General features: G+C 52.5%; 1 protein-coding gene across 3 annotated transcripts; it reads right to left on the bottom strand.

Moving 5' to 3' along the window:
* Window positions 1-644: 644 nt before the first annotated feature.
* TMEM74 (transmembrane protein 74) lies at window positions 645-4,515 on the bottom strand. 3 transcript variants are annotated; one of them, XM_066204529.1, is made up of 2 exons: window positions 4,425-4,515; window positions 645-3,072 (listed from the first exon to the last, which is right to left on the bottom strand). In XM_066204529.1, the coding sequence occupies exon 2, from the start codon at window positions 2,912-2,914 to the stop codon at window positions 1,973-1,975; it is 942 nt and encodes a 313-aa protein (XP_066060626.1). In that variant the 5' UTR covers window positions 2,915-3,072; window positions 4,425-4,515; the 3' UTR covers window positions 645-1,972. The 3 variants fall into 3 exon arrangements, with proteins under 3 accessions (XP_066060626.1, XP_066060619.1, XP_066060634.1); XM_066204522.1 differs by lacking the exon at window positions 4,425-4,515 and adding an exon at window positions 4,140-4,210 and having other exon boundaries at window positions 645-3,120; XM_066204537.1 differs by lacking the exon at window positions 4,425-4,515 and adding an exon at window positions 4,140-4,192.
* Window positions 4,516-26,827: the final 22,312 nt, after the last annotated feature.

Raw genomic sequence — 26,827 nt, 5'->3', positions numbered from 1 at the left:
AATCAGGATCTCTTCTGCAGGGCCAGCATTAAAGCCTGGGTACCACACTAAGGAATTGACTGACCAAAGGCATGAATCTGGAGCAGGGCAGCTCCTGGGACCTTGGTCACAGGCACACGTGCCAGCACTTGCAGCCAGCGAGCACAAGGGACTGAACTAGTTGAGTCAGACTTGGGTGCTGCATTTGTCTCCCGGCAAAAACAGCCAGAGAAAGGAAATGAAGAACCAAGTGGCAAAATAGCATTCAGTCTCTATGTGAGGAACCCACGTTTTCACCATCCACTGGTTATTCTGAACTTTGTGCTGCCACGTATTACTGGGTAAAGGGAATTAAAGGAAATCTCCTCACCCGTTCCAAAGAGAACTCTTCTCCTGTGTGTCACAGTGGGGAAAATAAATGTATCATTTTAAAAATAATGCATATTTCTGATATTTTAGAGTTAACTCACAACTGAGAAGGCTGTCATAGTGAAGCACATGTTTCTTCTAAGACTGCAGTCAGAGACTGTGCAGAAAAAGCTCTTCGCCCATGTCTGGCTTTGTCAGGGACACATACATATATAATATACATATACATATTAATAAGACACACGCACACATACATACATATATATATATATATATATATATAAATCATTGCTCAGTAAGAATTGACAGTGGTGCACTGAACGATTTTTGTTGTTTTTCCCAGCACTGCAAGAACACATCAATGTTCCCCAGAAACTGGCTGGTAATAAAGCAAATAGCATCAGTGCTACAGGCTTTTGGCTACAGTGCCACAGAACTGAGATTAATAGCAACATGTACCCTTGATCATCCCCCGTGTTAAGTGAGTCTCATGTCAGCCAGTAAACTGCCTGATACTTAACCTCAGCATTTCCTGATGATTTATTCTTTACAAATAAATTGGGTTTTATTGAACGAGTCTCAGAGAGCTCCTTCCTGACCTTTCCTTGCTGGTTATGAGAAGGTTGACAGCCTAGTGACATAAAACTGAAGTTTCAAAAAGGACTAATAAGATGCAGACAGCCCCAGTATAAGCAAAGCCCTGCAGCTGAGCTTGAATTTATTCTGGCATGTGTACTGAAGAAGTGTCCAGTCTCAGCATCCCCATGATTTTTCAGTCTTTGGGTCTTTTGAAACTCCAAACAAGAGTTCTGTTAATTCACGTTATGGCAGTTTTCATACAAAGACATCTGTCCACCAGGAACTAAACTTCTTTTATATGGGTCACTATAGCTATCAGAAGTTAATGACTATCAATCATTGCTAATCTGAACTGAAATGGAGCCACTGACCTCAAGCTGAAAGAGCCTTTTGTCTCCTACCAGTACCATGAGCCATATGGTTTCCTGCCCTTTGCCTCTTATTTTATATTTTAAATAATCATCACTAATTGTACCATTGTTTGAAAATATGGGAGGTTTGTGGCCAGTCACGACCAAGCGGTGTTCTTTCTTCCCATTGCTGTCACTTAATTGAACAGAAGGGATCTGCTCAAAGAATAAAAAAGCATCTCTTAATGAAATATAAGCCCTGCTATTTGATTATTGGTTCTGCTTCTTAACATTCTGTCAAGTAGACCGTTAATAGTCCTGCAGGCTTCAAAAATTAACAGCTTCCAAAGTGTCAAGGTCATTCTTGTTCTATATGGGAGTAATAAGAAAATTATATAGGCAAGACACCAGTGGAATGTTTTATATTAGGATAAACGAGTATCTCAGGAACCTACTTATCACAAATCTCTTTTTATTCAGTGTTTTTTGTTATTTTATATCATTTGCATTTCATCTGGCACAGTTCCTCTTTACAACAAGTACTCATATATTGCAAACATTTGATTATAGAGCTTAAGATAACACCATTCTTGTCAGACAAATAAACTGCATCACCAGCTATCTTTAGCTGCATCTGCTTTCCTTAATGAAACATATTTTCCTGTAGAAATGCTGCCTTAAAAATCATGACCACACTAATTATCTATGGCAAGCACATCTTCCTCAACTAATGACAGCTCGAGCATATTATCATTTGCACCAGACTTCATTCTAAAATTGAAAGATCCATACAGCTTTGCAGACTCCTTGGAGGATGCAAACCTGCTCCTCCGGTAGAGCTCGCCTTTCCACATGGACATCATCAGCAGGCTGGAGAGCACCACGCCCCCCAGGGTCAAGAGACACAGCCCAGCGATAACACAGCGGTCCAAGTGAGCACCGATCCTCGCGCTCTCGTTCTCCAGCCTCTCCATCTCCCGGGCAGCCACAGTGTTGGGATCCACAGTCACATCTCTGGGTACCACATAGGAAATTATCACCAGCAAAATGCCACTAACCAGGAACAAAATGGCACTAATGAATCCATAGTCAACGGATTTCCCAGCTGCTGCCTCCGAGGCAGCATCGTCCTCCTCGGAGACCAGAGAAGGAGAATCGTGCACCCATTCAGGTGGCAATGCCCTGCAGGATTGCTGCTGCAGAGGGGCATCCTGGCCACCTGCAGGAGTGGGGGGACTTCTTGCGTGCTCCAGATTTACATTTTCATCCATGTAGGTGAATGACGTCTCAAGTTCCTGGGCACAGCAGCAGGCTTTCTTCCCTCCATCCCCTTCCCTGGGCAAGAACTCGGCTGGGTGGCAGGGCTGGGAGGTGCTGGAGGGTGCAGGGTGCTCCTGGGGCGAGGTGCCCAGGGAGGAGGGCTGGGGTGCCAGGGAGGGCTCAGCCACGGGGTCCCTCTGCAAGGGCTTGTAGTGCCGTTCACAGTGCAGGGCTGCCACGGCAGCGGCTGCTCTGGGGTCACTCCCCTCACACTGCTGCTGCTCATAGGGATGGGAGGGCAGGCTCCAGCCAGCAGTGCTGCCCAGGGGCACCTGTCTGCTCTCCTCAGCCAGGTAGAGAAGCTCCATGCAAGCCATCGACCTTGTCCCCACGAGCCTCACCTCCTGGGCTATGGCATCCTCCAACAAATGCTGCTCCTGACCTGCAGAAGTGGCTTCACAGTGCTGGTGCTGCTGTATCCCAGAAATCTTCTACTTTTTCACCAACGCTTTGTTAGGGACATGGCTTGTGTCAGCTGTTAAATGATTAAACAAATCCTCTCTGACATTCATTTCTTTTCGGTCTGCAAATGAAATAGCAGAGGGGGGAAAAAACAACAACAACAAACCGAACCAAACAACCTCACGATGATACATTAATAAACCAAAGGGAAGATAAGGCAAATGTAATACATCAGACCTCCTCTCAACTGTTGGAGGGGAGACGGCAAACACAATTGTTTTAACCACGCATTTAAAACTGGAATCTTCTTGCAGATCCAAAATCTATTAGGGAATCTAATCAACCTTTGACACCACTATCCAATTAAGACAGTAAGTACCCACAGAGCACAGGATAACAAAAAAAACTGTGTAAAATGTCAAAGAAAATGTCTGTTCTTTTAGAAGCATATAACTCCCATCCCCCCCCTTCCAAATAAAGAATTTTACACTCAGATTCACAGACTAATTAGAAACAAACACGCAAATCCCATGTAGCTCAATAATCCAGGATCTGTATTCTCCGGTGGAAATCTGATAATCCTATGGGAAAAGCAGTGCTTTCCTATATAAGATCTACCATCCATCTAAGAGCCTTTGGAATGAAATTATGGCTCAAAGACTGATGACTCAAAGACGGATATTACTTCTCATCTGCAATTAATTCGTTATTACCCCTTTCGCCTGGGCCCCATCCCCCTCGGGGCCGCCCGGTGCCACGGGGCGAAGCCTGCAGCCCGACAAATGTGTTGCATGCGTAGGAAACACATGTGCGTCCATAGCACATACGTGATCACTCACAGCCGCTGCTCACTCACGCTCTTCTCGGGACCTTAGCAAGAGGCGGCCGCGCTGGGAAAAGCGATTCCCGCCGGCGCCGGGAGTAACTGGATCCACCCGCCAGCGAGTGACCCGAGCGATAGCGAGGTGAGCGGCGCGCAGACACGCACAGGCACACACGCATCCCAGGCAGGCAAGAGCACGCCGCCTCCTCCCGCTGCTGCTCCTCCTCCCGCCGCTCCTCCTCCTGCCCCCGGGGCTCTCACCTGCCCGGCACGCCGCCGGCCCCCGGACGCGCACACGGACACACGGGCACACTCACCTACATCCCGCCCACCTCTTCCACCGGCCGCGCCCCCGCCCGCGCTGCTCCCAGCGACCCCGGGCAGCCCTGCTCGGCCCGGCCCGGCCCGGCCCGGCCCGGCCCGGCCCGGCCCAGCCCAGCCGGGCAGTGCCGGGGCGGGCGGGCTCCGCTCGGCACGCCGGGAGCTGTAGTCCGCGGGCGGCGGCGACAGCGCTGCTGCGACAGCGCCCGGAGCCGTGCCCGCCCCGCCGCCCCCGGGGGCTCGGCCGCTGCTTGCGGGTCGCGCTGGGCGGCTGCAATCACCTGACGGTCCGCTCCGAATCCCCGGAGCCTGACGCGGGTCCGGAGAGGAGCTCCCGTGCAGCCTTATGTGTGGGGCTAGCTCAGTGATCAACCGGAGTTGTTTTCCGTAGTCATGGGAGCTCACGATTTACTCCAGGAAAAGATAAAATCAGATTCTCAAGTGATCCCAGAACTGCTGGAGATGAGACGTCAAGGGACGTACTCTCCTGCGCAAGACTTACTGGAAAATCTCAGGAGCTCACCCGTGTTGGCAGATTGTCCACGCACTTCCTCTGGCCAGCATAAATGACTATTAAAAAAAAGACTGTTGCCAAAAAATACATAATAAATGAATGACCATTTCATTTTCGGTATGAACCTTCACTGAGTTTTCTTGCCAGTGCTTTTCCTTTGCCAGTGTTAGTGATAAACTAGAATATGAAAATAAAATATGGAGTAGCTTGAACTGAAGGTTTATCAGAGCTAAATATGGTGGAAAGACCAGGCTCTGGGGAGACAAAAAGCAAGCATGGGCAGAGGGACTTTTTTCGTGGAGCTGAAATGAGGATGCACACAGGAATTAGAAGTGAGCAGCACCTGCCTGCATGGCTGTTGGTCAGGAAAGCAGAGGCTCAAGATGGAAAGTGAGCTGGGAAGCAACCAGAAGAGATGAGCACAGACTGTGTGGAGGAGTTGTCCTAACATCAGAGAACAAGGTGACTCTCTGTAAGGACTCTTTGCCAGTTTTGAAGCAATGCATTAGGCAATCAAATCAGTTTTGAAGACATATCCTGCTGAGACCCAAAACACCCAGCACAGAAGATTCAAATCTTTGTAGGAATAACTCCCATGAATGTCAAAATTACTTGCCAGGACATGTCAGCAGTAGGGCACTTGCAGCGCCCATCACACCGATTGCTCAGTTCTCTGGGCTGCTTTGGATATAATTTCAAAGCAGCTCCAGGCAGTGTTTCCATTAGAAAAGTGCAGCTTCAATGCATTGAATAGTGTATTACTCACTCTTTGAAGAAAAATTGTAAGGAGAAAATTATGGAGTTGGGAAAATGGCACAGGGTGTCCTTGGAGCTTTTTAATAACAGTGCCCACTTTGAGATAAATATAAAGGAGCAAATAAAACCTAATCAAAGAAGAAAAAAAGCCTATCTGTAAATTGTTCAAATAGTTTCAAGTAAAAGAAAAGACAGAAACAAACTCTCTTGAAGTCTATTGTACATTTCCATTTGGGAATTAGCAGGATATGATCATACAGGTGTTGGGCACTGACACTGCAAGCTGCACCTGCTGCATCCGATAGACAAATCCTAATTAAATGGATGACAGGAAAAATTATGGTGCTCAACCCTATAAATGCAGCCTGGAAGAATTCAAACACCTTTCCTGGGCCCTGGCACAGCCTACCAAGTTCTTGGATGGGTATTGTCCTTCTGACAGCTGATACAAAGGCAGGAAATTGCACACAACAAATGGTCATGTTGTCATTCTTTCAAAACCCAGGAGCTACACCATGTAGTCTTGAGCACTTACTAGAACCTTAGTTACTTGCTATTTAACCACACAAACATCTTGCTCCTCTGCCGCCCACTCTCCTCCCCATTTTGCGTCAGCGTGTGTAGGGCAAGTGTGTTAATTTGTTGCTGATAATTGCAGTCCCACAAACTATGAAGCAAACAGGGGACCACAACTCTGTTAAGCCAAGTGTTGTCTATTCCTATGTGCCTTCCCATGTGGTGCTGTGTCTCCTTTGCCTAGTACAGTTCACTCACTCTTAGAGCAAAATCACTGTCTAGACACAATTCATATTACTGGCATTTCCTTTTCTTAACTTTGGATGCAATGAGTTAACAGCATTTTCTTGTAAGGAATGTGATTATTGCCAATGCTCTGAGGTGTGGAGGTGGTGATATGAATGCATAGCAACGCATACTCTGTAAACACAAGTACAGCTGGTGAAAAGATTAATCAAGTAAGGGCGGGAGTCAGAATATTTGTCACAGAAAAAAAGTGGCTATGTAGAGTTGAGAACCAGAGTGATGGACACACAGTGGGACAGGAATAAAAGACTGGAGTAGACTGTCAGGGTGGATGAGCCTTGTTCTCTCTGCTGCAGCCTACCACATCATACAGCCCTTTCAGACACTGAGCAGGGCTATGGTAGCAACACAGTGATAATATGGAATCTGACAGTAGGCTGATAAAGGTGTCTCAGTTGAGATACATGCAATTAAATTTAAACCATGCTCCAGAGCATCTTGTAAGCTCTCTTCAAGCTGGCCCAACTATAAATGAATATGTGATCTAGATGTGTATGGGGTTTTTTTTCCATTCTCAGTAACCTGTGGTCATGATAAAACTGGAAGGAGGCTTGTGAGGAGCTAAAAGACCTGAAGGTTTCAGAGGAAACAGGCAAAGCTGGAACAAGTTTTCCGCATGGTGCATCCCATCATGGTCTGGTAGAGAATGGGTTTTGAGACATTCTACTTGCCATCACCAATTCAGGGAATTTTCCAGTGTTATATGGGATTTTCAGGGGAGCATTCCCCCAAACATTTTTATTCTTTTTTCCCCTCTGTGTCCTATAACATGTATACAGAGTTCTTCAATGATCTCGTTTTCGCAAGATCTTCAATTCATTGCCTCACAGTCACAGGGACCTTGGGTTTCCAGTGGTCCTTGTGCAAGTGCTGCAAGACTGCAGAGATTCTTATATAAAGGTGCACTCCAGCCAGTGTGGCTCAGAGAATAATACATTCAGGGAAGTCTAGAGAGAATATTGCATAAACTTCCCATTTCCACTTGAATAGATCATACTGTTGAGTAAAGGAAACTGTCTAGGGAGCCAATACCATGGGACTGCAGAAAAATTTAAAACCTATTAAAGAAATACATGGACCTGTACACTGGTCTGTGAAAAATAACAAAGGTAATAGAGGGAAATGAAGAGGCAAAGCTAAGTTTATATATAAAGTGCAAAAGAAAAAAGTGATACAATTCTTTTTTGGCTTAGAGAATTTAAGTATTCTGAGACTAGCAAGCAAATAGTTGGACAACTCATATAAAATAAAAATCCAGCATTTCTGTGTGTTTCAAAACACATTACTGTCACAGATCTATTGATTCATAAAGCAAAAGTAGAGAGGAAAGCAATTTAATTCTGCTTTGGTTGATTCACTAATGCACATCCATTGTGCATTAATAAAAGTCACAATAAGTAAATAATTTTACAGGGATACAAGAAACCATAGATGTGTGATATGATGTTCCAGAATTGCCACGGGTAGATTAAATCCTTGATAAAGTCCTATGCTTCTCATGTCTGAACATGTGAAATCATGGTTTGGGCAAGTAGAGCTCCTGAGGGTGAACAAAAAAAGTGAGTCTCAGTCCTAGAGCAGAGGATCATCTGGAGGATCCAAGGGGCTGTTGACCCCTTGGAAGATGTGGTAGTTGTGTCCTGAGTAGCCCCACTCAGGAGCCAGTGAAAGGCAGGTAGGAATGAATGAGCTGTCAGGGTGAGGTCTGCTCCCTGCTGCAGCACCTGTGGAGCCTTTCCTGGCCTTTACTCACCAGGAGGGAAAGGGCCAGCTCTGGATGTTCCAGGCCTGCTGTTTCCCACCTGCTAAGCCCACACCAGTGACTCAAGCTGGCAACCTGACCAACCTCACTACCACAGGTTTTACTGTTGATCCTGACCAGCCTCCCTGCTTTCCCCCTTCAGGAGCAGGGGGAAATACATTCAGCCATTTTCCCTTCTGGATCCCTGAGCAGCTGAGCACCCCTGTGTCAACAGGCATATCCTTGACTGTACCTTGGTTGTTCTAGTGTCCTGCTGACCCTCACAGCTCTTTCTCAGCAGTCGGGGCTCAGGCTGCACAGTTGGATGTGGCTGAGCTGGCCCTGCTGTGCCCAGAGAAGACTGACTGCTGAGTGCCAGGTACCTGGATACCACTGTAAGTGCCCCAGCTTTGGACACTGGCACAGAGGAGACACCTTCTGCCTCCCTGTGTGCCTCCAGAACGCTGAGCTGTGAGATTTGAAGGAGCCTTGACAGAGCCCAAACAACTCCTCCTTACTGTGGGCCTGGGATTGCCACGTGTCCCCACAGGTGTCTGCCCACTGATGGGGAAATACCAGCACTGTGCTGTCAACATGCTGTGAGAGCCAAAGCTGCCATTTATTTCCCACTGTGATCATACCTGAGACATAAAGGACATGTTTCTCCCTGGGTCACCCCACAAATTGAAGACTACAGCCCTGAACCCTCTGTGGCTGCTGAGTGCCAGGTGTCATGCACGTGACTAACGCCTACCATTGCCTTTTTCAGGTGCTTTCCTGGATGCTTATTCTCTTCACTTTCCTGCACACTTGCGTGGAAAGACAGAATCACCTCCAGTAATCACACATTAGATCTGGGAGATGTAGTCCACCAGTTATTCAGCACAGACAGACCTAAAAATACTAAATATAGAATGAAGGAATTTAAAGGGAAAGTGAGATAACAGACTACCCTGGAGGGAAGCCCAGCTGAAAATCAGAGGTCGCTTAGGAGAGAAATAAAGAAATCACCAAGGAGATTTCAAGCAAGGGATTCAAAGGACAGAGATTATTGCAGAAATAAAAGGAGACTGCAGCATAATACGAGGAAATAAGAGCTTGACCCATAAAGTTGTGAGGGGGGTGTTTTATTCTGAATATGGAAACAAAAATTACTCTTAGCTGTTGCAGTACACATAAAACTATGGGTGAAAGAAGAAAGTGAAGGCTGCAGTTTCTGACAAGGCAAGGACACACAGTCTTCAGTAATATATATATTGCTGGTGACAGAATGAGGTTTTATAGAAATTTCAGGAATAGTACACAAGGATTCTATATTATCAGCATGTGTTAAAGAGTTTCTTCAACAGAAACATCAAAGATGTGTTCACATTAGAGGGGTAATGCTGATAATCTATGGAATTTACTTGTATTAGAAAGACTAAACATAAAAAAATAGTAAAACCGTCTTCTCTTGGTAGTGCTTTATGTCCACATACTATAAAGTACATTAAAAAGCTGAAATCAGTATTCCCATTTTAATGTCAAAGAAGCTGAACATCGGAAAGTTGTGTAATTTGTTACAATCCAGACAACACAGAACCAAAATCAAGGCACCAAAATTAAGATGAAAGAATTGGGCCTTGAGCCTTGTTCCTTATTCCACCTGTTTTAGCCAACAGCGAAGGGCAAGCAGTGACTTAGGAGGGAACTCAGTTCTTTTCTTCATACCTAGGGGGAGAACCACTGGCATGAGGGAAGAGAGATGTAGAACTATTTTAAGCTTATAAATCACAACATCAGAGATATGCCAGGAAGGTGCATCAGTGGAGTTTTGAAGCAGAGCTTGGGTCCATGCAGATTGCTGGTGGGGGCATTTGTGTCTAAATTAGCAGCCATAGCAGCCCATATTTGAGAGAGGTCAAGGCAATACTATCCCCCCTCTTCTCTTCCTCTTGTCCACAGTCCCTTAAGCTGACTATCATGCTGAATTTATGTGTGGAGGAAAGCCTTGCCCTTGTGTCTAGTCCTGGCCCTGTCACAATCACTATAGCATTTTTGCAATCAGCTTTAAACAGGCCAGGATTTCTTACTGCCCTTCCTCATCTCCTAATAATGTTGAGGTTCCTTCTAGAACAGTGTCTGCAAGGAGTTGTAAAAAAACCCTGGTGGAATAGAACATGCTAAAACCTGGGGTAGATAAACAAAATGGAAAAGTAAGACTAATCACAGTAATACAGGCCCTGACAGATCTGCCACACTCTTCCAAAGGGCAACATTTCTTCGAAGGAAAAATATTTGATCTTTTTAAACAGTCAAACCTTTGAAGTCCAGTCTGTCCCCTGAATTTTGAGAATGCAACTAGAGATTTTTAAACAAGACCTCTATTGATGTCAGTGGCAGGCATTGCTGATGCCCACAGAACAATACCCACAGAGCAATAAACATTCAATTCATCAGATATGTTTAAGGCTTTTAACATTCTTCTTCTTGTCATGTCGCCTGTTCATATTCCTAAGGAGGTTCTACTTGCTGTCCTCCTCTGATAGCCTTGGAAGAAGGCTCTCTTCTTAAGGCTGAGCTTAACGGAGGTATATGGAATCAATAGTGGAAAATAAAATCTGACCTGTTGGTTTTGGTTTTATTTTAGTTAGGAGGCATGGAAGGAAATATGATGTCATGCTCCATATTAAACCAGCTCTCTGAAAGCTTTTAATTGCAGTATGTTTTGAAGCCGTATATTCAAATGGTAACAGCACACTGTGTTGGCTCCCTCACAAACAGAAGCCTTAGAGAGTCACATGCTGCTGAAGAAAATGTTTTACACTTTTCTGTTCTTGACACATCAGAGTAAATTTTATCTGATTACTATGTTACGCAGCAACAGAACTGCAATGATAGTAAAATCTGCATCATGCAGGCAGGACTGCAGGCACAGTATGAAAAAAAGGCCGTCGCTTACTTGAGCAGTTGAAGAGCTCCTAATACATTATTTATGGAAAATCAATATTTTTTGTAATAAATACATACACACGTCTATCTATCATTCGGGAAAACAAAGATGTCTCCATCCCACTGTTGGTGAAAAGCAGAAAGCAGGACTATAGAGGCCTTAGTTCACATTGGCTAATTACCAGGCCTTCCTCTGGCAGTGCCTGGGGAGCCACCACAGATGGGTTGGGTTTTGCAGGAAGGTTGGCTCTTTGCCACAAGTTAAAAATTATCTTCCTCTTTCAAAGGCCTGGTTCCTGAGCAAACAGGTCTCTATTACAGAGCCCTGAATGCTCTCTCCATTGCAATGGGATTTATTTCAGTGTGAGACAGGAACACATAGCTGAGTGTCTGGTGAGAAATGCTGTGGTGTGAAACCTCCTTGAATGGAGTCAGAACAGGAGTGCTGGTGTGGAGGAGCCTTGAAAAGGACTGTAGTGATCCAGGCACCCTGGGGGAGTCCCTAGGGTTGACAGGGCAGTGCCTGATCAGGCTGAGCAGGTAGCTTGTGGGTGCAAAGAGATCCCTGCAGACAGATAGCTTCTCCTGGACAACAGGCATCTAGCAGAGGACGAGCAAGGAAGGATTTGTTCTTGCTATGTGCTAAATGTATTGTTGTTTTGTCTTTCTTTGAATAAAGATTTATTTGTTTGTGTATTTTCTCAGAGTCCTCATGAGTGGGTAAGTCAGACCTAACGAGGGCATGTGGTTTTCTGGCAGTTCTTGGGTGGGGATTAAGCTTGGTTTATTCATTTGCCTCAAGGGATGTCAAATACATTGATGCTGCTGGTTTCTGTTCTTGTTAACCACCTGGCTGGCTGAGAATTATATGTACTCATTATATTGAGGTAATAGGAGTTCTGTGGTTAATCTTACTTCTGAAGCATCCATGCAGGTACACACACATAGGTTTTCACAAAAAGCTACGTAGAGTTTTTCATGGAAAATGGGAGATCTGGAAATGAATTTCCACTCTTTTTACTCCAAGTGACATACTCTCCCCCACACAATATTATACATAAAATGAACCATGGAAAGCTATTTTCCCAAGCAGACGGAAATGATGTTTCTTGAGGTGGGTAGCTGCATTTCAAAGCCAGAAATCTGCATGGGAGATATTTGTGCAGTGCCATCTGGACAAGTTTTTAATTAATGTGGAAAATGAAAAATTAACAGAGGGACTAACATTTTCTTCAAGTTCAAAGACATAATCCTACAGGGAGAAAAAAATACCCATGGTTATACTTCCAAAGGATTAATAAAGAGCTTCTAACACGGGTATATAAAAATGAAATCAGACTAGGAAAAAATATTTTAAGTATTTATGATTAGTTTTTATTTTTTTTAAGAAAAGATAGCAAGAAAGGATAATGACAAGTAGATGAAGATACAGTTGTGTGTATTCTGAATGAGGGATCTTTCCTCCTAATAACATAATAATGATAACATTGGAGGAGGAAAGAGGGAGAGAAGTATCACTCTGTTTTGGGGCACGTAATAAGAGTTTAGGTATCTTGTCCATTTACATTTCAATCACCCTTTTTGCTACCTGAGCATCAGACAGTAATAAAACATGGTAAAACAGGAGACAGAGTTTTCTGCCGGTCTTGCAGTAACAACCTGTACAAAGTTGGAATAGAAAGGACACTTATACGATGCATAAATATTGGTGACAAACCCGTACAAAGTTACAACTGGAAATGAAACTCATAAGATACATCTCTATACCCTTATAGCTAAGATGTCTAACTTTTAAACATTTATGACAACTTGTATGATTCACTGTGATTTGTTTCGCTGAATAAAGTGTCTCAGCCCACAAGTCTTTGTCCTCTCAGATTCTGCGCCAGGCATGATATTTGTTGCAGCAGCAGCCTGGCTGTGGTGCTGCTGCTCCCCAGGCCATGCCGGTCGCCGGGGCCCAGCCGGGCAGAGGGTGTGGGTGCAGCCGGGCTCAGGCATGTGAACATGGCACAGAAGCTGAGCGCTGGCCTGCAGGGACACTGAGAGCAGCTTTTCCGGGCCAGCAAGGCCTGAAGGGCACGGCCATGGAGCTGGGTGTCTGGAAAGGCCAGCTGGCACAGGGGACAGTACTGCCAACCATGGGGAAGCAGATTCGTGTCCCTTCCACTAAGAGTGGCCTGGAGGAAAAGTGGAAAATGATTGGAAAAGGCATGTGGGTTCTTGTGTAAAACAAACTTTATTTCTTTTCCATGTAATTATCTATTTATCTGTCTATCTGCCTACCTTTCTCCCTATGTATACACCTATGTATCTATCTATGTGTTTTTGAGGGGTGAGACTGATGCGGACCACGGCCTGGCGGACATTTTGTCCTGCTGTTTAACTCAGGCCGGCTGTAGGGCTTTTTTGCCCGCCGTCGCTGCCGCCAGATGTGTCTCATGTGAACGAGGCCAGGCTGGGAGCGGTTGTCCATCGTGAATCCGTGGAAGATCCATGGATTCATGTATGGATGTCGTGGCTGTGCTGTTTGACTCTTGGCCGCCAGAGTGCCCTCAGCAGGTCCCAACACCGCCTGTCTGGAAGTGCTTGGCTTGCAGGCCTCAGCACTGTGGGCTGGCCCATTGTCAACCCTGCAGCGTTTTGCGGGTGGGCCGTACGATGTCCCTGTGTCACTCTCTTCCTGCGGGTAGCCCCGTTTGAAGGTCTGCCGAGGGCAAGAGGAAGAGCTGCCAATCTTGATGGGACACTTGCCCTGGGACAGCTGTGATGCTGCCTGTCTGGAAGTGCTGGGCTTGCAGGCCTCAGCACTGTGGGCTGGCCCATTGTCAATCCTGCGGCGTTTTGCGGGTGGGCCGTACGATGCCCCTGAGTCACTCTCTTCCTCCGGATAGCCCCGTTTGAAGGTCTGCCGAGGGCAAGAGGAAGAGCTGCCAGTTTTGATGGGACACTTGCCCTGGGACAGCTGTGATTCTGCCTGTCTGGAAGTGCTTGGCTTGCAGGCCTCAGCACTGTGGGCTGGCCCATTGTCAATCCTGCGGTGTTTTGCGGGTGGGCCGTACAATGTCCCTGAGTCACTCTCTTCCTCCGGGTAGCCCCGTTTGAAGGTCTGCCGAGGGCAAGAGGAAGAGCTGCCAGTCTTGATGGGACATTTGCCCTGGGACAGCTGTGATGCTGCCTGTCTGGAAGTGCTGGGCTTGCAGGCCTCAGAACTGTGGGCTGGCCCATTGTCAACCCTTTGGCGTTTTGCGGGTGGGCCGTACGATGTCCCTGAGTCACTCTCTTCCTCCGGGTAACCCCGTTTGAAGGTCTGACGAGGGCAAGAGGAAGAGCTGCCAATCTTGATGGGACACTTGCCCTGGGACAGCTGTGATGCTGCCTGTCTGGAAGTGCTGGGCTTGCAGGCCTCAGCACTGTGGGCTGCCCCATTGTCAATCCTTTGGCGTTTTGCAGGTGGGCCGTACGATGTCCCTGAGTCACTCTCTTCCTCCGGGTAGCCCCGTTTGAAGGTCTGCCGAGGGCAAGAGGAAGAGCTGCCAGTCTTGATGGGACACTTGCCCTGGGACAGCTGTGATGCTGCCTTTCTGGAAGTGCTGGGCTTTCAGGCCTCAGCACTGTGGGCTGGCCCATTGTCAACCCTGCAGCGTTTTGCGGGTGGGCCGTACAATGTCCCTGAGTCACTCTCTTCCTCCTGGTATCCCCGTTTGAAGGTCTGCCGAGGGCAAGAGGAAGAGCTGCCAGTTTTGATGGGACACTTGCCCTGGGACAGCTGTGATGCTGCCTGTCTGGAAGTGCTGGGCTTGCAGGCCTCAGCACTGTGGGCTGGCCCATTGTCAATCCTGCGGCGTTTTGCGGGTGGGCCGTACGATGTCCCTGAGTCGCTCTCTTCCTCCGGGCAGCCCCGTTTGAAGGTCTGCCGAGGGCAAGAGGAAGAGCTGCCAGTTTTGATGGGACACTTGCCCTGGGACAGCTGTGATGCTGCCTGTCTGGAAGTGCTGGGCTTGCAGGCCTCAGCACTGTGGGCTGGCCCATTGTCAATCCTGCGGCATTTTGCGGTGGGCCGTACGATGTCCCTGAGTCACTCTCTTCTTCCGGGTAGCCCCGTTTGAAGGTCTGCCGAGGGCAAGAGGAAGAGCTGCCAGTCTTGATGGGACACTTGCCCTGGGACAGCTGTGATGCTGCCTGTCTGGAAGTGCTGGGCTTGCAGGCCTCAGCACTGTGGGCTGGCCCATTGTCAATCCTTTGGCGTTTTGCGGGTGGGCCGTACGATGTACCTGAGTCACTCTCTTCCTCCGGATAGCCCCGTTTGAAGGTCTGCCGAGGGCAAGAGGAAGAGCTGCCAGTTTTGATGGGACACTTGCCCGGGGACAGCTGTGATGCTGCCTGTCTGGAAGTGCTGTGCTTGCAGGCCTCAGAACTGTGGGCTGGCCCATTGTCAATCCTTTGGCGTTTTGCGGGTGGGCCGTACGATATCCCTGAGTCACTCTCTTCCTCCTGGTATCCCCGTATGAAGGTCTGCCGAGGGCAAGAGGAAGAGCTGCCAGTCTTGATGGGACGCTTGCCCTGGGACAGCTGTGATGCTGCCTGTCTGGAAGTGCTGTGCTTGCAGGCCTCAGCACTGTGGGCTGGCCCATTGTCAATCCTTTGGCGTTTTGCGGGTGGGCCGTACGATGTCCCTGAGTCACTCTCTTCCTCCGGGTAGCCCCGTATGAAGGTCTGCTGAGGGCAAGAGGAAGAGCTGCCAGTCTTGATGGGACACTTGCCCTGGGACAGCTGTGATGCTGCCTGTCTGGAAGTGCTGGGCTTGCAGGCCTCAGCACTGTGGGCTGGCCCATTGTCAATCCTGCGGCGTTTTGCGGGTGGGCCGTACGATGTCCCTGAGTCACTCTCTTCCTCCGGGTAGCCCCATTTGAAGGTCTGCCGAGGGCAAGAGGAAGAGCTGCCAGTCTTGATGGGACAATTGCCCTGGGACAGCTGTGATGCTGCCTGTCTGGAAGTGCTGGGCTTGCAGGCCTCAGAACTGTGGTCTGGCCCATTGTCAATCCTTTGGCGTTTTGCGGGTGGGCCGTAGGATGTCCCTGAGTCACTGTCTTCCTCCGGGTAGCCCCGTTTGAAGGTCTGCCGAGGGCAAGAGGAAGAGCTGCCAGTTTTGATGGGACACTTGCCCTGGGACAGCTGTGATGCTGCCTGTCTGGAAGTGCTGGGCTTGCAGGCCTCAGTACTGTGGTCTAGCCCATTGTCAACCCTTTGGCGTTTTGCGGTTGAGCCGTACGATGTCCCTGAGTCACTCTCTTCCTCCGGGTAGCCCCGTTTGAAGGTCTGCCGAGGGCAAGAGGAAGAGCTGCCAGTCTTGATGGGACACTTGCCCTGGGACAGCTGTGATTCTGCCTGTCTGGAAGTGCTGGGCTTGCAGGCCTCAGCACTGTGGGCTGGCCCATTGTCAATCCTTTGGCGTTTTGCGGGTGGGCCGTACGATGTCCCTGAGTCACTCTCTTCCTCCGGGTAGCCCCGTTTGAAGGTCTGCCGAGGGCAAGAGGAAGAGCTGCCAGTCTTGATGGGACACTTGCCCTGGGACAGCTGTGATTCTGCCTGTCTGGAAGTGCTGGGCTTGCAGGCCTCAGCACTGTGGGCTGGCCCATTGTCAATCCTGCGGCGTTTTGCGGGTGGGCCGTACACTGTCCCTGAGTCACTCTCTTCCTTCGGGTAGCCCCGTTTGAAGGTCTGCCGAGGGCAAGAGGAAGAGCTGCCAGTCTTGATGGGACACTTGCCCTGGGACAGCTGTGATGCTGCCTGTCTGGAAGTGCTGGGCTTGCAGGCCTCAGCACTGTGGGCTGGCCCATTGTCAATCCTTTGGCGTTTTGCGGGTGGGTCGTACGATGCCCCTGAGTCACTCTCTTCCTCCGGGTAGCCCCGTGTGAAGGTCTGCCGGGGGCAAGAGGAAGAGCTGCCAGTTTTGATGGGACACTTGCCCTGGGACGGCTGTGATGCTGCCTGTCTGGAAATGCTGGGCTTGCAGGCCTCAGCACTGTGGGCTGGCCCATTGTACATCCTGCGGCGTTTTGCGGGTGGGCCGTACGATGTCCCTGAGTCACTCTCTTCCTCTGGGTAGCCCCGTTTGAAGGTCTGCTGAGGGCAAGAGGAAGAGCTGCCAGTCTTGATGGGACACTTGCCCTGGGACAGCTGTGATGCTGCCTGTCTGGAAGTGCTTGGCTTGCAGGCCTCAGCACTGTGGGCTGGCCCATTGTCAATCCTTTGGCGTTTTGCGGGTGGGCCGTACGATGTCCCTGAGTCACTCTCTTCCTCCGGGTAGCCGCGTTTGAAGGTCTGCCGAGGGCAAGAGGAAGAGCTGCCAGTCTTGATGGGACACTTGCCCTGGGACAGCTGTGATGCTGCCTGTCTGGAAGTGCTGGGCTTGCAGGCCTCAGTACTGTGGTCTAGCCCATTGTCAACCCTTTGGCGTTTTGCGGTTGAGCCGTACGATGTCCCTGAGTCACTCTCTTCCTCCGGGTAGCCCCGTTTGAAGGTCTGCCGAGGGCAAGAGGAAGAGCTGCCAGTCTTGATGGGACACTTGCCCTGGGACAGCTGTGATGCTGCCTGTCTGGAAGTGCTGGGCTTGCAGGCCTCAGCACTGTGGGCTGGCCCATTGTCAATCCTTTGGCATTTTGCGGGTGGGCCGTACGATGTCCCTGAGTCACTCTCTTCCTCCGGGTAGCCCCATTTGAAGGTCTGCCGAGGGCAAGAGGAAGAGCTGCCAGTCTTGATGGGACAATTGCCCTGGGACAGCTGTGATGCTGCCTGTCTGGAAGTGCTGGGCTTGCAGGCCTCAGAACTGTGGTCTGGCCCATTGTGAACCCTTTGGCGTTTTGCGGGTGGGCCGTAGGATGTCCCTGAGTCACTGTCTTCCTCCGGGTAGCCCCGTTTGAAGGTCTGCCGAGGGCAAGAGGAAGAGCTGCCAGTTTTGATGGGACACTTGCCCTGGGACAGCTGTGATGCTGCCTGTCTGGAAGTGCTGGGCTTGCAGGCCTCAGCACTGTGGGCTGGCCCATTGTCAATCCCTTGGCGTTTTGCGGGTGGGCCGTACGATGCCCCTGAGTCACTCTCTTCCTCCGGGTAGCCCCGTATGAAGGTCTGCCGAGGGCAAGAGGAAGAGCTGCCAGTCTTGATGGGACACTTGCCCTGGGACAGCTGTGATGCTGCCTGTCTGGAAGTGCTGGGCTTGCAGGCCTCAGCACTGTGGGCTGGCCCATTGTCAATCCTTTGGCGTTTTGCGGGTGGGCCGTACGATGCCCCTGAGTCACTCTCTTCCTCCGGGTAGCCCCGTATGAAGGTCTGCCGGGGGCAAGAGGAAGAGCTGCCAGTTTTGATGGGACACTTGCCCTGGGACGGCTGTGATGCTGCCTGTCTGGAAATGCTGGGCTTGCAGGCCTCAGCACTGTGGGCTGGCCCATTGTACATCCTGCGGCGTTTTGCGGGTGGGCCGTACGATGTCCCTGAGTCACTCTCTTCCTCTGGGTAGCCCCGTTTGAAGGTCTGCTGAGGGCAAGAGGAAGAGCTGCCAGTCTTGATGGGACACTTGCCCTGGGACAGCTGTGATGCTGCCTGTCTGGAAGTGCTGGGCTTGCAGGCCTCAGCACTGTGGGCTGGCCCATTGTCAATCCTTTGGCGTTTTGCGGGTGGGCCGTACAATGTCCCTGAGTCACTCTCTTCCTCCGGGTAGCCCCGTTTGAAGGTCTGCCGAGGGCAAGAGGAAGAGCTGCCAGTCTTGATGGGACAATTGCCCTGGGACAGCTGTGATGCTGCCTGTCTGGAAGTGCTGGGCTTGCAGGCCTCAGAACTGTGGTCTGGCCCATTGTGAACCCTTTGGCGTTTTGCGGGTGGGCCGTAGGATGTCCCTGAGTCACTGTCTTCCTCCGGGTAGCCCCGTTTGAAGGTCTGCCGAGGGCAAGAGGAAGAGCTGCCAGTTTTGATGGGACACTTGCCCTGGGACAGCTGTGATGCTGCCTGTCTGGAAGTGCTGGGCTTGCAGGCCTCAGCACTGTGGGCTGGCCCATTGTCAATCCCTTGGCGTTTTGCGGGTGGGCCGTACGATGCCCCTGAGTCACTCTCTTCCTCCGGGTAGCCCCGTATGAAGGTCTGCCGAGGGCAAGAGGAAGAGCTGCCAGTCTTGATGGGACACTTGCCCTGGGACAGCTGTGATGCTGCCTGTCTGGAAGTGCTGGGCTTGCAGGCCTCAGCACTGTGGGCTGGCCCATTGTCAATCCTTTGGCGTTTTGCGGGTGGGCCGTACGATGCCCCTGAGTCACTCTCTTCCTCCGGGTAGCCCCGTTTGAAGGTCTGCCGAGGGCAAGAGGAAGAGCTGCCAGTCTTGATGGGACGCTTGCCCTGGGACAGCTGTGATGCTGCCTGTCTGGAAGTGCTGGGCTTGCAGGCCTCAGCACTGTGGGCTGGCCCATTGTCAACCCTTTGGCGTTTTGCGGGTGGGCCGTACGATGTCCCTGAGTCACTCTCTTCCTCCGGGTATCCCCGTTTGAAGGTCTGCCGAGGGCAAGAGGAAGAGCTGCCAGTTTTGATGGGACACTTGCTTTGGGACAGCTGTGATGCTGCCTGTCTGGAAGTGCTGGGCTTGCAGGCCTCAGCACTGTGGGCTGGCCCATTGTCAATCCTTTGGCGTTTTGCGGGTGGGCCGTACGATGTCCCTGAGTCACTCTCTTCCTCTGGGTAGCCCCATTTGAAGGTCTGCCGAGGGCAAGAGGAAGAGCTGCCAATCTTGATGGGACACTTGCCCTGGGACAGCTGTGATGCTGCCTGTCTTGAAGTGCTGGGCTTGCAGGCCTCAGCACTGTGGGCTGGCCCATTGTCAATCCTTTGGCGTTTTGCGGGTGGGCCGTACGATGTCCCTGAGTCACTCTCTTCCTCCGGGTAGCCCCGTTTGAAGGTCTGCCGAGGGCAAGAGGAAGAGCTGCCAGTCTTGATGGGACGCTTGCCCTGGGACAGCTGTGATGCTGCCTGTCTGGAAGTGCTGGGCTTGCAGGCCTCAGCACTGTGGGCTGGCCCATTGTCAACCCTGCGGCGTTTTGCGGGTGGGCCGTACGATGTCCCTGAGTCACTCTCTTCCTCCGGGTAGCCCCATTTGAAGGTCTGCCGAAGGCAAGAGGAAGAGCTGCCAGTCTTGATGGGAAAATTGCCCTGGGACAGCTGTGATGCTGCCTGTCTGGAAGTGCTGGGCTTGCAGGCCTCAGAACTGTGGTCTGGACCATTGTCAACCCTACGGCGTTTTGCGGGTGGGCCGTACGATGTCCCTGAGTCACTCTCTTCCTCCGGGTAGCCCCGTTTGAAGGTCTGCCGAGGGCAAGAGGAAGAGCTGCCAGTCTTGATGGGACACTTGCCCTGGGACAGCTGTGATGCTGCCTGTCTGGAAGTGCTGGGCTTGCAGGCCTCAGCACTGTGGGCTGGCCCATTGTCAATCCTTTGGCGTTTTGCGGGTGGGCCGTACGATGTCCTTGAGTCACTCTCTTCCTCCGGGTAGCCCCGTTTGAAGGTCTGCCAAGGGCAAGGGGAAGAGCTGCGAGTCTTGATGGGACACTTGCCCTGGGACAGCTGTGATGCTGCCTGTCTGGAAGTGCTGGGCTTGCAGGCCTCAGCACTGTGGGCTGGCCCATTGTCAACCCTGCGGCGTTTTGCGGGTGGGCCGTACGATGTCCCTGAGTCACTCTCTTCCTCCGGGTAGCCCCATTTGAAGGTCTGCCGAGGGCAAGAGGAAGAGCTGCCAGTCTTGATGGGACAATTGCCCTGGGACAGCTGTGATGCTGCCTGTCTGGAAGTGCTGGGCTTGCAGGCCTCAGCACTGTGGGCTGGCCCATTGTCAATCCTGCGGCGTTTTGCGGGTGGGCCGTACGATGTCCCTGAGTCACTCTCTTCCTCCGGGTAGCCCCGTTTGAAGGTCTGCCAAGGGCAAGAGGAAGAGCTGCCAGTCTTGATGGGACACTTGCCCTGGGACAGCTGTGATGCTGCCTGTCTGGAAGTGCTGGGCTTGCAGGCCTCAGCACTGTGATCTAGCCCATTGTCAACCCTTTGGCGTTTTGCGGTTGAGCCGTACGATGTCCCTGAGTCACTCTCTTCCTCCGGGTAGCCCCGTTTGATGGTCTGCCGTGGGCAAGAGGAAGAGCTGCCAGTCTTGATGGGACGCTTGCCCTGGGAGAGCTGTGATGCTGCCTGTCTGGTAGTGCTGGGCTTGCAGGCCTCAGCACTGTGGGCTGGCCCATTGTCAACCTTGCGGCGTTTTGCGGGTGGGCCGTACGATGTCCCTGAGTCACTCTCTTCCTCCGGGTAGCCCGATTTGAAGGTCTGCCGAGGGCAAGAGGAAGAGCTGCCAGTCTTGATGGGACACTTGCCCTGGGACAGCTGTGATGCTGCCTGTCTGGAAGTGCTGGGCTTGCAGGCCTCAGTACTGTGGTCTAGCCCATTGTCAACCCTTTGGCGTTTTGCGGTTGAGCCGTACGATGTCCCTGAGTCACTCTCTTCCTCCGGGTAGCCCCGTTTGAAGGTCTGCCGAGGGCAAGAGGAAGAGCTGCCAGTCTTGATGGGACACTTGCCCTGGGACAGCTGTGATGCTGCCTGTCTGGAAGTGCTGGGCTTGCAGGCCTCAGCACTGTGGGCTGGCCCATTGTCAATCCTTTGGCATTTTGCGGGTGGGCCGTACGATGTCCCTGAGTCACTCTCTTCCTCCGGGTAGCCCCGTATGAAGGTCTGCTGAGGGCAAGAGGAAGAGCTGCCAGTCTTGATGGGACACTTGCCCTGGGACAGCTGTGATGCTGCCTGTCTGGAAGTGCTGGGCTTGCAGGCCTCAGCACTGTGGGCTGGCCCATTGTCAATCCTGCGGCGTTTTGCGGGTGGGCCGTACGATGTCCCTGAGTCACTCTCTTCCTCCGGGTAGCCCCATTTGAAGGTCTGCCGAGGGCAAGAGGAAGAGCTGCCAGTCTTGATGGGACAATTGCCCTGGGACAGCTGTGATGCTGCCTGTCTGGAAGTGCTGGGCTTGCAGGCCTCAGAACTGTGGTCTGGCCCATTGTGAACCCTTTGGCGTTTTGCGGGTGGGCCGTAGGATGTCCCTGAGTCACTGTCTTCCTCCGGGTAGCCCCGTTTGAAGGTCTGCCGAGGGCAAGAGGAAGAGCTGCCAGTTTTGATGGGACACTTGCCCTGGGACAGCTGTGATGCTGCCTGTCTGGAAGTGCTGGGCTTGCAGGCCTCAGCACTGTGGGCTGGCCCATTGTCAATCCTTTGGCGTTTTGCGGGTGGGCCGTACGATGCCCCTGAGTCACTCTCTTCCTCCGGGTAGCCCCGTATGAAGGTCTGCCGAGGGCAAGAGGAAGAGCTGCCAGTCTTGATGGGACACTTGCCCTGGGACAGCTGTGATGCTGCCTGTCTGGAAGTGCTGGGCTTGCAGGCCTCAGCACTGTGGGCTGGCCCATTGTCAATCCTTTGGCGTTTTGCGGGTGGGCCGTACGATGCCCCTGAGTCACTCTCTTCCTCCGGGTAGCCCCGTATGAAGGTCTGCCGGGGGCAAGAGGAAGAGCTGCCAGTTTTGATGGGACACTTGCCCTGGGACGGCTGTGATGCTGCCTGTCTGGAAATGCTGGGCTTGCAGGCCTCAGCACTGTGGGCTGGCCCATTGTACATCCTGCGGCGTTTTGCGGGTGGGCCGTACGATGTCCCTGAGTCACTCTCTTCCTCTGGGTAGCCCCGTTTGAAGGTCTGCTGAGGGCAAGAGGAAGAGCTGCCAGTCTTGATGGGACACTTGCCCTGGGACAGCTGTGATGCTGCCTGTCTGGAAGTGCTTGGCTTGCAGGCCTCAGCACTGTGGGTTGGCCCATTGTCAATCCTTTGGCGTTTTGCGGGTGGGCCGTACGATGTCCCTGAGTCACTCTCTTCCTCCGGGTAGCCGCGTTTGAAGGTCTGCCGAGGGCAAGAGGAAGAGCTGCCAGTCTTGATGGGACACTTGCCCTGGGACAGCTGTGATGCTGCCTTTCTGGAAGTGCTGGGCTTGCAGGCCTCAGCACTGTGGGCTGGCCCATTGTCAATCCTGCGGCGTTTTGCGGGTGGGCCGTACGATGTCCCTGAGTCACTCTCTTCCTCCGGGTAGCCCCGTTTGAAGGTCTGCCAAGGGCAAGAGGAAGAGCTGCCAGTCTTGATGGGACACTTGCCCTGGGACAGCTGTGATGCTGCCTGTCTGGAAGTGCTGGGCTTGCAGGCCTCAGCACTGTGATCTAGCCCATTGTCAACCCTTTGGCGTTTTGCGGTTGAGCCGTACGATGTCCCTGAGTCACTCTCTTCCTCCGGGTAGCCCCGTTTGAAGGTCTGCCGTGGGCAAGAGGAAGAGCTGCCAGTCTTGATGGGACGCTTGCCCTGGGAGAGCTGTGATGCTGCCTGTCTGGTAGTTCTGGGCTTGCAGGCCTCAGCACTGTGGGCTGGCCCATTGTCAACCCTGCGGCGTTTTGCGGGTGGGCCGTACGATGTCCCTGAGTCACTCTCTTCCTCCGGGTAGCCCGATTTGAAGGTCTGCCGAGGGCAAGAGGAAGAGCTGCCAGTCTTGATGGGACAATTGCCCTGGGACAGCTGTGATGCTGCCTGTCTGGAAGTGCTGGGCTTGCAGGCCTCAGAACTGTGGTCTGGCCCATTGTCAACCCTTTGGCGTTTTGCGGGTGGGCCGTACGATGTCCCTGAGTCACTCTCTTCCTCCGGGTAGCCCCGTTTGAAGGTCTGCCGAGGGCAAGAGGAAGAGCTGCCAGTTTTGATGGGACACTTGCCCTGGGACAGCTGTGATGCTGCCTGTCTGGAAGTGCTGGGCTTGCAGGCCTCAGCACTGTGGGCTGGCCCATTGTCAATCCTGCGGCGTTTTGCGGGTGGGCTGTACGATGTCCCTGAGTCACTCTCTTCCTCCGGGTAGCCCCGTTTGAAGGTCTGCCGAGGGCAAGAGGAAGAGCTGCCAGTCTTGATGGGACGCTTGCCCTGGGACAGCTGTGATGCTGCCTGTCTGGAAGTGCTGGGCTTGCAGGCCTCAGCACTGTGGGCTGGCCCATTGTCAACCCTGCGGCGTTTTGCGGGTGGGCCGTACGATGTCCCTGAGTCACTCTCTTCCTCCGGGTAGCCCCATTTGAAGGTCTGCCGAGGGCAAGAGGAAGAGCTGCCAGTCTTGATGGGACACTTGCCCTGGGACAGCTCTGATGCTGCCTGTCTGGAAGTGCTGGGCTTGCAGGCCTCAGCACTGTGGGCTGGCCCATTGTCAATCCTTTGGCGTTTTGCGGGTGGGCCGTACGATGTCCCTGAGTCGCTCTCTTCCTCCGGGTAGCCCCATTTTAAGGTCTGCCGAGGGCAAGAGGAAGAGCTGCCAATCTTGATGGGACACTTGCCCTGGGACAGCTGTGATGCTGCCTGTCTGGAAGTGCTGGGCTTGCAGGCCTCAGCACTGTGGGCTGGCCCATTGTCAATCCTTTGGCGTTTTGCGGGTGGGCCGTACGATGTCCCTGAGTCGCTCTCTTCCTCTGGGTAGCCCCATTTGAAGGTCTGCCGAGGGCAAGAGGAAGAGCTGCCAGTCTTGATGGGACACTTGCCCTGGGACAGCTGTGATGCTGCCTGTCTGGAAGTGCTGGGCTTGCAGGCCTCAGCACTGTGGGCTGGCCCATTGTCAACCCTGCGGCGTTTTGCGGGTGGGCCGTACGATGTCCCTGAGTCACTCTCTTCCTCCGGGTAGCCCCATTTGAAGGTCTGCCGAGGGCAAGAGGAAGAGCTGCCAGTCTTGATGGGACAATTGCCCTGGGACAGCTGTGATGCTGCCTGTCTGGAAGTGCTGGGCTTGCAGGCCTCAGCACTGTGGGCTGGCCCATTGTCAATCCTGCGGCGTTTTGCGGGTGGGCCGTACGATGTCCCTGAGTCACTCTCTTCCTCTGGGTAGCCCCGTTTGAAGGTCTGCCAAGGGCAAGAGGAAGAGCTGCCAGTCTTGATGGGACACTTGCCCTGGGACAGCTGTGATGCTGCCTGTCTGGAAGTGCTGGGCTTGCAGGCCTCAGCACTGTGGTCTAGCCCATTGTCAACCCTTTGGCGTTTTGCGGTTGAGCCGTACGATGTCCCTGAGTCACTCTCTTCCTCCGGGTAGCCCCGTTTGAAGGTCTGCCGTGGGCAAGAGGAAGAGCTGCCAGTCTTGATGGGACGCTGGCCCTGGGACAGCTGTGATGCTGCCTGTCTGGAAGTGCTGGGCTTGCAGGCCTCAGCACTGTGGGCTGGCCCATTGTCAACCCTGCGGCGTTTTGCGGGTGGGCCGTACGATGTCCCTGAGTCACTCTCTTCCTCCGGGTAGCCCGATTTGAAGGTCTGCCGAGGGCAAGAGGAAGAGCTGCCAGTCTTGATGGGACAATTGCCCTGGGACAGCTGTGATGCTGCCTGTCTGGAAGTGCTGGGCTTGCAGGCCTCAGAACTGTGGTCTGGCCCATTGTGAACCCTTTGGCGTTTTGCGGGTGGGCCGTACGATGTCCCTGAGTCACTCTCTTCCTCCGGGTAGCCCCGTTTGAAGGTCTGCCGAGGGCAAGAGGAAGAGCTGCCAGTCTTGATGGGACGCTTGCCCTGGGACAGCTGTGATGATGCCTTTCTGGAAGTGCTGGGCTTGCAGGCCTCAGCACTGTGGGCTGGCCCATTGTCAATCCTTTGGCGTTTTGCGGGTGGGCTGTACGATGTCCCTGAGTCACTCTCTTCCTCCAGGTAGCCCCGTTTGAAGGTCTGCCGAGGGCAAGAGGAAGAGCTGCCAGTCTTGATGGGACGCTTGCCCTGGGACAGCTGTGATGATGCCTGTCTGGAAGTGCTGGGCTTGCAGGCCTCAGCACTGTGGGCTGGCCCATTGTCAACCCTGCGGCGTTTTGCGGGTGGGCCTTACGATGTCCCTGAGTCACTCTCTTCCTCCGGGTAGCCCCATTTAAAGGTCTGCCGAGGGCAAGAGGAAGAGCTGCCAGTCTTGATGGGACAATTGCCCTGGGACAGCTGTGATGCTGCCTGTCTGGAAGTGCTGGGCTTGCAGGCCTCAGAACTGTGGTCTGGCCCATTGTCAACCCTTTGGCGTTTTGCGGGTGGGCCGTACGATGCCCCTGAGTCACTCTCTTCCTCCGGGTAGCCCCGTTTGAAGGTCTGCCGAGGGCAAGAGGAAGAGCTGCCAGTCTTGATGGGACGCTTGCCCTGGGACAGCTGTGATGCTGCCTGTCTGGAAGTGCTGGGCTTGCAGGCCTCAGCACTGTGGGCTGGCCCATTGTCAACCCTTTGGCGTTTTGCGGGTGGGCCGTACGATGTCCCTGAGTCACTCTCTTCCTCCGGGTAGCCCCATTTGAAGGTCTGCCGAGGGCAAGAGGAAGAGCTGCCAGTCTTGATGGGACAATTGCCCTGGGACAGCTGTGATGCTGCCTGTCTGGAAGTGCTGGGCTTGCAGGCCTCAGAACTGTGGTCTGGCCCATTGTCAACCCTTTGGCGTTTTGCGGGTGGGCCGTACGATGTCCCTGAGTCACTCTCTTCCTCCGGGTAGCCCCGTTTGAAGGTCTGCCGAGGGCAAGAGGAAGAGCTGCCAGTCTTGATGGGACACTTGCCCTGGGACAGCTGTGATGCTGCCTGTCTGGAAGTGCTGGGCTTGCAGGCCTCAGCACTGTGATCTAGCCCATTGTCAACCCTTTGGCGTTTTGCGGTTGAGCCGTACGATGTCCCTGAGTCACTCTCTTCCTCCGGGTAGCCCCGTTTGAAGGTCTGCCGTGGGCAAGAGGAAGAGCTGCCAGTCTTGATGGGACGCTTGCCCTGGGACAGCTGTGATGCTGCCTGTCTGGAAGTGCTGGGCTTGCAGGCCTCAGCACTGTGGGCTGGCCCATTGTCAACCCTGCGGCGTTTTGCGGGTGGGC

The sequence above is a fragment of the Chamaea fasciata genome, unplaced genomic scaffold, assembly GCF_029207755.1.
Source record: "Chamaea fasciata isolate MVZ Bird 193981 ecotype frontalis unplaced genomic scaffold, bChaFas1.0.hap1 SCAF_1, whole genome shotgun sequence".
In the NCBI taxonomy this organism is placed as follows: Eukaryota; Metazoa; Chordata; class Aves; order Passeriformes; family Sylviidae; genus Chamaea; species Chamaea fasciata.
The sequence above is the reverse complement of the archived record's forward strand: the minus strand, read 5'-3'. Positions and strand labels throughout refer to the sequence as shown.